Consider the following 9136-nt stretch of genomic DNA (forward strand, 5'->3'; position numbering starts at 1 on the left):
ACGCCGACGTCTCCTCTGATGATGAGCGCTAGTGTCGTGGTAGCAACATGCTATGTGTTTACATCCATCGCTGCCATGTTTGTAATGACTTATCATGAGAACAAACGTATTCACGTGACTTTAATAACATTTCTTACTTTAATGGAAACACTGCAGATGTGAAACTGTGTTTTTAACATTAACAGAATATCGACAAAGTTTTGCGCACATTTGTAATGGAAACACAGCTAATTTATTGGATATTTTCTTACACCACTAAGTTTTATAGTGAAAAATGTGCTTCTTTGTTATAAAATGTGTGACCTGTGTTGGCAAAATGAGTTACTACAAGAAATGTTTCAATATTATTTTATTATTATTATTTGGTTTTTAATTTGACCTTAATTTAATCAGGTAAATCCCCTTGAGATCACAGATGTATTTTGTAAGGGAGGCCTGGGCCTGAAGGCAAACTTGTACAAGTTTTTGGTTTGATGGAGGAAACCAGAGTAACTGGAGATAACCCACTAAAACTCCATCATAGTGGTAGGGTAGATGACTTGGGACCAGAAGGTCACAGGTTAAATTCCCCAATGCACATTGTGGTGTACTTGAGGAGACAACAACCCCACAGTTCCCCCCGGGTGCATAAACAGCTACCTGCTGCTCCACATGTTTCATCATCGTATGGAAACATGCATTGATGACAACACATAAATTATTTTGACTATGTGAAGGGATTTCCTGGCATTATGGCAAAAAATGGTCACTTTCAATGGAAATTATAAAGAGTTATTGRCCCTTTGCACGTGACGTCACGCACCCCAAAAGACTGCCCACTTCGCCATGACGGACGTCAAAAACCAGCGTAAACTCCTGTACAGCTAGTCAAAAATACATACATTTGGTGGACAGTGGATTCTCACAATAAACGAAAACAAACACACACACACACAATCCTCCAAGCAAAAAGTTTGTGTTAGTCACACGATCCGACTGGGAGCGCTGCGACTGTCGATCGGCCGTGGAGAAAGCCAGAACACGGCCGGGAGATAAGATCCCCTGCAGCAGAGAGGAGGAAGAGGAGGAGGAAAATGAGGACGAAGTTGAGGATTTACAAGTGGCAGAGCAGCTTGGGAGATGGTCATTTAATTTTATTTATTTTTTTTTTACACATCTTACAGTCTTTGATACGTAAAATCAATTTGAAGACGAGTGTTTATAAAACACTCCAGTGTCTCGACTAGGGATGGGTACCGAATTCGATACTTTTTTATGCACAGACTGAATTCTGTCGGTACTACCAAGTATCTATTCTCGTAACATCAAACGGTGCCATGTTTCGGTACTTAAACACATCATTGCGACTGGTTTGGTGTAAGAGTTGTGAGTTTTCCATGCTTGTCCTGAACGCAGCATCACGCAAAAGCGTAATGACGTCAGCAGCYRCTGGTTCAGTAAACAGAGCTCAGTTTGAACATAACATGAAAGCCTCRCAGCTCCTGGAGTAAAACTCACCGAACAGACCGCCTCTGAATTATCTRSTGGATTAATTATCTGKTSAGCAYRACGTTCRCTTGCTCAAAGTAAATAAAGTACCACCAMTTTCTTTATTTCATCCTCCATTAAACAGAGACCGACAGAGGAGCTTCCTGACAGTCTGAACACGTCTGACCTGAAGCAGCTAACTTGAAGTGTTGGAGCGTTTTAGATGCTCAAAATGTAGCTTAAATACCTTTTATTTATTTTAACTTCATCCTCTTTTGCTTATTTGATTTAAACTTATTTACCTTCCATGGACCTCCATCACACAGTTTTTCTAGCAGGGAGAAATGACATCAATAGAAACACATGGAGCTGGATTTTAATTTGTGTAATAAGACAAAACAGTCTTGTTGTTTTCAACAGTTTTCACCTTAAAGACATAAATTACACAACTGATGTTACAATACAAAGAGTTGGATGTTGTCTTGATATTTGTTAATTTCATATATTGAGAAATAAGTACCGTTAAGTACCGGTACCGATTCCCAGGTACCGGATATTGGTAGCGAATCGATTCAAACGTCAAAGGTACCCATCCCTAGTCTCGACTGACCTGGAACACCTAGGAATCCCCCCAGAAGAGTGGAGGGGGCTGGGGACAGAGAGGTCCGGGCTTCCCTGCTCAAGCTGCTGGGACCTGACTCCCGATAAAGCAGGAGGACGGATGTTTGAAAATAATAATAATAATAAAATCTGTCAGATACATCAACACCCACAACGGGGGGAAATCTGTGTAATTTACTGACAATCTGTTCTTGACATGTTGTGGAGGGTTGATGTCTGAATCTGTTAATAAACTGAACTTTAACAAATGTTTAGCCTAGCTTATATTCTGAACCAGTTGTCGTCGGCATTTTTTTAAACGCTCTTCACRTTGCTTTCATTTAATGAGTTTGTGCTCTCAGAAAGACTCCAACCGTTTCTGAGAGCTAATAACGAGCAGGCTACAGCCAAGCTGCTGCTGCTGCAGCTCCTGTGGTTCTGATCCACAGACACCATGAGCAGGTGAGYTCCTGCCGTGAGGAGGTGAGGATTTTACTGGTTAGCTTGTTAAATAGAGCTGTCTATGAGCCCAACTACCTCTGCTACTTCCACAAGTAGGCTACAAGCCATGGCAAAAACCAAAAAACAACTTAGAAAAACAATCGCAGTTCTGTTCAATACACCGCYCCCTCACTTCTGACGTCCGTCATGGTGTTCCCACGTGACTGGTAACGAATGTGCAAAGGGTCAAAAAGATAAAGGATTATTTCTGAAGACACACCTGTTACAAAACGTCAATTTAAAAGTAGATTAGGAAAATTATTTTAACTATTTAGTTACTTGGATAGCTAAGTTTTGTCTTTATGGACTTAGGTTTTGCAAATTGCTCTGCAGTTTTGCTCATTCTGACTTGTTTTTCCAGCCTGGGTCACATACTACAACTAGATTATGTTTTGTAACATCCAGGGATTACATCACACTAATGGCAGATGGTTGTTTGCAACATCCAGCAATATGTCTACACCTCAAAGTTTTTGTTTTTGTTTCCCTAATTCAAATTTAAGTAGTTTATAGATCAGAGAGTGAGATGCTGCGACTCGTTTCATTAAACTCAAATCAGCAAATATAAATTAGCCTTCAATTGCCAATGAATAATTTCCAGTTATCATAATTAAAGATGGTTTGTTGCACCGCCTGATGAACATAATCATCCCTGCACACAGGTGTTTCCTGCTCTAATTCTCAACTTTTGCTCCTGCAGGTTTAAAGAAATATGAAACACAAAAACCAAACGAGCTGCAAACAAAACCACTCAGTGGGGAAACGACAGAAACGGACCTCATCTCACCGTTTGGTGAGTCGAAGATTCAAGGCACTGAGCCGACGATTGAAGCCTTCTTTTAGTAAAACAAGACAAATCTATCTTTATTAAGACAGATTTTATAACTAATCAACTGTTTATTACGTTGATTTAAAACTTTTTTAACTTTGAAGTGTAAATAACTAACCAGAAGAATTCTACAAAAACACTCAAGTTTGCTGTAAAATAGATTATATAAAAAACTAATATGTTGTAAACTCTTTAATTGTCATCTGTACCAAAAACATAAAATCATGTCAATGTTTTGGACCAGAAGGGGGCGCATGTTGTTCATTTTTAACTGACAAGAATGAAATTAACCCTCTTCAATCAGCTTTGATCAGAAACCTTYAAACAATAAACATAATTAAAATGTACATTATGAGCAATTATACCTCATCTTGTAAATTAATGTATTTTATTAGAGAAAGAATGATGTAAAAATAAATGTAAATGTCAAATATTGTTCATTAAACCCTAAAATGAACATAAATTTGCCTAAAACACATAAAAGGTTTTGTCTTTTTGCTCTGACTTTCAAAGTTAGTGGAATAAAATTAAATTTACTAACTCCTCTGTTCTTTAGTTTTGCTCTGTTGTTGTTTTATTTTGAAAAGTTTGGAGTTAATTTAAATATTTGGTGGAACTATCACTAGAGGGGTCCTGTGTACCACCACTCATACTTTCACCACAGTTTGAGAGTTCAATGGATGACGCAACAGATTATTTTTCTGTGAATTAAAAGCATCACTTTATTTTATGTCAGAAAATTACTTACTGTCACATTACATAAAACACATCACATTTCCACAATATTAAATAAAACACTCAAAAAAAAAGAAGTTCAGAAACGTTATTAAAGAAAAAAACATTCACATGAGAGGCGACGCCGGGGCGGTTTTATAAACTGGTAAAATTTAGAAAAAAAGCATAAAGCTAAATCATTTAGATTCAAACTTAAAGCAGTAAGTGCTTTAGACAGGAAATGTTAAAAACATAAAAATTAAATGGGTTGATGAAGATTTTAAACAGAAAAAAGATATTCTCTCTTTGAAAACAGTTGATTTCAGTGTTTTAACGTGGGGAAATGTTTCTTCCCTCTATTGTTTCTGAAAAAGCACAAAATTTATTTTATTTTATTTTATTTTTTACAAAAGAACCACTTTTTTAAAAAAAATAAGCTTTTGGCATTTCTTCTACGTCTGAGGCTGCTGGTCCAGGAGGAAGTCTTTGACTCAGACCAGTTCTGGTATTTGGGAGTCTTTTTCACGAGTGACGGTGGGCCGGAGACAGATCGACAGACCAAGGTCTCATTTGCAGTAATGACGGCGTCGTTCCGGCCTTTCACAGTGAAGAAGTAGTTGAGCCAAAAGGCAAAGCTCTGCATTTACTTCTATGGTCATGAGAAATGAATTAAGACCAGAAGAAGAAGATCCTACAAAGGAGGGGGTCCAGCTCGTCTTCATCAGCTGAGCTGGTTCAGGATGCCTCAGAACCCACTGTAAGGGTTTATGTATCCTCATTTGGATCTGTGTCTCTATGATCCGACGACAAATAAGGAAATTATGGATGAATTAAAAAACAGTTGCCCATCCGTGGAGATTTCCCAAATCAAAACTAAAAGAAGAAGATGGGTGCTGGGCTGGGCTGAACTGCTATGCAAATCAATCCCTCCTGGATGTCCTCAGGGGTCTTTGGTCCACATGAGGTGTTTTGGTTACGTTTAACTGACGGGGATTAGATGTAAAACAGCTCTAAGTTGAAACCTGAGACCTCTGATTATTGCTCCTCTACAGAATTATGAACCTAATTGTCCTTAAAAGATTGTTCTTTATTCCTAAAATAAACTAAAATGGCCAGCAGTTAAACCCGTCATTATGTGAGCGGATGCTTTTGTGATATTTTGCCAAAGTATCATTTTGAATTCTTTATATTGTAAATTTTCACACTAGTATAAACAATAAACAACCACAGTAAATGAAGACTGATAACAGCAACAGAAAGGTTTTCTAGTCCAATTTAAATACAGCTAAAGCAGGAGTTGAATCCTTCAACATTTAAAATAATTTAAGTCTTGAGCTTCTCAAACATGAAAACTTCCATCTGTGTTTTGATGGTTTTTTTTTGTCCTTCATCTTTTGGATTATATAAAAAGTCAACACCAGGCCTCAGGGACTTGATCCGATGATGGTTTTGCAGACTTTGGCTCGTGTTCTTGTGTTGTTTTATGAGTGTTGGGATGGTTTAGCCTGTAGTCGTAACCCTGAGTTAGTTACACAATCTTCATTCATTTCAAATCCAACAATCTTCAATGGATTCATATGGTACAGTTCGTGTTTCTCAGTGATGATACGCGGCCGAATTCCAAGCACGATACCAAGACCTGAAAAGGATAAACACAGGATTATTCTCTTTAACAAACCACATGAAAACTAATACTAAAATGTTTATGATGAATCTTAAAAACATAGTATAGTGGATTTCACAACATGTCATGCTAGCTCAGTAGTGGGAATGAAGCTGGGTAGGATTGGGACACATTCCATCAATCTGGTCCAAAAGAAAGTTGGAGCTGGAGCCAAATGATTTGACTGAGGCAACTTTACTCATGGTAAGATAGTAATAGGCCCTGGTAAAAAAAATATATATCTCATGGGCCAAAGTGTGGAACGCTGAATCGTTCTGGTCAGTGTATGGCGCTTGTCAAACTCAAGACCTGTGGGCCAAATGTCTCCTGCCACAACATGTTATGTGGTCTACAAGAGCTTTAAAGAAGTATTAATGTCTTAAAATAAGCTGCTGTAAAGTCAGCATTGACCATAAACTACATCTATCATAATGCATGTCGATTATTGTACACACAAGTTGAAGGCTTCCCACCACTAGGTGGAGGTTCACAGGGTAACTTTTAATAGTTTTTCTGTATTTATTTCCCATTTAGTCAGTTGTTTACGTAGTAATTTTCAGTGTTTATAAGATGACATGTTAAAACACTGATTCTATGCAGAAATTACAATGTAGAGATCAGTTATTGTTTGTTAGCAGTGCTCAGGAATGTGATGTTTCGTGTTTAGTCGTTAGGTTAATTATAAATTCAACTCAAAAATACTTTATTGATCACAGAGGGAAATTAGATGTTGTAACTCATTTAACCAGAGTTATTGTAGATGCTGATGGCTGTGGACAGGAAAGATCTTCTGTAGAGGTCTGTATTACAACAAAACTGAAAAAGACTCTGAAGACACTTTGTCTTTCTATGACAGTCTGATGAAGAAGATGGTCAGGGTTGTCCACAATGTTCTTGATTTTATGTAAAACCCTTCTTTGCACCATCATCTCCAACAACAGACTTAGAAGATCTACAGCATCTTGCTGCAGACATTGAAGGATCTCAGCTTCCTTAAGAAGTACAGTCTGCTCTGTCCTTTCTTGTAGACTGCTTCACTGTTGAGTCTCCAGTCCAGTCTGTTGTCCAGATGAGCACTGAGGTATTTATATTCCTCAACCACCTCCACTTCTTCTCCCATGATGRAAACAGGGTTTGATCTARCACWATTTCTCCTGAAATCTACAATCATCTCCTTTGTTTTGTTGACATTCAAGATGAGATGATTGTTCCCACACCATGCCACAAAGTGGTCCACCAGCTCTCTGTACTCAGCTTCCTGTCCATCTCTGATACACCCAACAACTGCAGAGTCATCTGAGTATTTCTGTAGATGACAGCAGTCTGACTTGCTGGAAGTCTGAAGTGTACAGTGTGAACAGGAATGGTGAGAGTACAGTTCCCTGTGGTGCTCCTGTGCTGCTGACCACCTGGTTAGACACACAGTCCTTCAGTCTCACAAACTGTGGTCTGTTTGTCAGGTAGTCTTTGATCCAGGCGATTGTTGAGGCCTCCACCGGACTCTTCTGGAGTTTCAGACAAAGCAACTCAGGCTGAATTGTGTTAAAAGCAGTGGAGAAATCAAAGAATATGATCCTGACAGTGCTGCCTGCTTTGTCCAGATGACAGTGGGTTTGTTGAAGCAGGTGTATGATGGCATCATCAACTCCAACTCCACGACGATAAGCAAACTGCAGGGGTCCTGATGTGTTTGCTTACTCAGGTGGGTCAACAGGAGTCTCTCTAGGACCTTCATGATGTGGGATGTCAGGGCAACAGGTCTATAGTCATTGAGGGCTGATGGRTGAGTTTTCTTTGGAACTGGAACCAGACAGGATGTCTTCCACAACACTGGCACCTTCTCCTGGGTCAAGCTAAGGTTGAAGAGGTGTTGCAGAATCCCACAGAGCTGATCTGCACAGGTCTTCAGGACTCTGGGGCTGACACCATCTGGACCTGCAGGTTCTGGTTCAGTCTCTCTAGCTGCCTCTTCACCTGACTTCTAGACACAGAAAAGTGGGAGGAGGAGGGAAAGGGAGCAGCAGAATCTCCTGATTTGGTTGAAGACAAACTTGTGGAAACAAGAGTCCATGAAGGTTGAAGATAAATCATCTGAGGTTTGACAGGAGAGCTGTGGGTCAAAGGAGGGTGATGTCTGTTTGGCTGGGTCTCAATGAAAGTAAGAGAGCTACTCCAATGAGATGCCACCCTAGAAGAAAAAAATACCCTTTGAGGGCCACCATAATGCTCATGTCACCTTTGGTGAAAATGAGTTTGACACCCCTGGTGTACAGTGTACAACCCGGTCCATGCAATTTATTTATGTTGGGACAAGACAGAAACGTCAGTGTGCACTCTGTGCCAAGAATGAGGAACACTAAGAAACAAATCCTCAGTCCTGAAGCAGGTGTTAAAGGCAGCGGCGGAGTCCATCTATAATGCCAATGACCAGATCTGATATCTCAAACCATCAAAACACCACATCAGTCATTTGAGCAGTAGATATATAACGATATATACAAATCAAAGGCTCAACAGGGCTTCCTGGGAGAAGCACGTGGACTCAGATTTTCAGAGAACATCCTGAAGACCAGCCTCAGACCGGACAATGTACCCAAGCAAATGGTTATGTTAGAGTTATTGGTTCTCAGGGAGGGGAAGGTGGAAGAGGCTAACAAGAGAACAAAGAAAAAGAACTGGGCACAGACGAGGATGGCATACTTGATGTATGCCACTGAAGTTGGGAGTAGGAGCTATAGCCTCCTGACCATTACTGTGAAGGATGTTGAATAAAAGCCAAAAACACTCAGAAGTTGCAAAGAAGGCCTCGAGATGGTCATGGATTATGAGGGACAGGAAGTGTGTTAAGGCTTCTTGGACACGGGCTATTCAGTTGACTTCTGAAATTATTAAGTTGTAGACGTTTATCCAGTGGTTCGTTTCTGAGAGTTTGTGAGTTATTTTTGCTGAAACCACAGAAACACATGGCCCCACAGCCAAGGGCAAAACCGTCACTGCTTCTTCACCTCCAGCTCTGAGGATTAGTCCTGTTCAGGTTTTATGTTTTGTGGTCATTAATGTGAACGAGTGGAAGTGAAGAATGTGTTGTTTACCCTGGCGTGGTGTAGGAGGCGGGGTTGACCTGAGAGGTCAGAGCAACCGAAGCCGAGGACAAACCGTTGGGAGACGGTTCTCGACTCCCGCTGTTGGGGGAAGAATTTGATGAAACTGAAAGAAGATGATAATAAAGGGTTAATGTGAAAGTCAAATCATGTTTTTAATGAAACAATATTGTAAAAAGAAAATACTTACCTCCACCTAAGGCCAGAGGGCTGTAGGACCTGGAGGTTGAGGCCTGAAACAGAGTCAGAATGTTACTATTC

General features: G+C 39.9%; 2 protein-coding genes across 2 annotated transcripts in view; one reads left to right on the forward strand and one right to left on the reverse strand.

Moving 5' to 3' along the window:
- Nucleotides 1-3941, forward strand: part of slc37a2 (solute carrier family 37 member 2) — a gene marked incomplete in the record, with an annotated part of 19361 nt that extends 15420 nt beyond the window's left edge. The window contains 1 exon segment of the mRNA XM_014026266.1: nucleotides 3269-3941. Within this exon segment, the coding sequence (XP_013881720.1) occupies nucleotides 3269-3284 (16 nt within the window).
- Nucleotides 3942-4263: 322 nt separating this feature from the next.
- The window catches only part of pou2f3 (POU class 2 homeobox 3), a 17146-nt gene continuing 12273 nt past the window's right edge, over nucleotides 4264-9136 (reverse strand). The window contains exons 9-11 of the mRNA XM_014026255.1: nucleotides 9066-9108; nucleotides 8867-8981; nucleotides 4264-5750 (exon numbers count right to left, since the gene is read on the reverse strand). Of these exons, the coding sequence (XP_013881709.1) occupies nucleotides 5708-5750; nucleotides 8867-8981; nucleotides 9066-9108 (201 nt within the window). The 3' untranslated portion in view covers nucleotides 4264-5707. The remainder of the gene's footprint in view (nucleotides 5751-8866; nucleotides 8982-9065; nucleotides 9109-9136) is intronic.

This window comes from Austrofundulus limnaeus, unplaced genomic scaffold (genome assembly GCF_001266775.1).
Source record: "Austrofundulus limnaeus strain Quisiro unplaced genomic scaffold, Austrofundulus_limnaeus-1.0 Scaffold538, whole genome shotgun sequence".
NCBI lineage: Eukaryota > Metazoa > Chordata > Actinopteri > Cyprinodontiformes > Rivulidae > Austrofundulus > Austrofundulus limnaeus.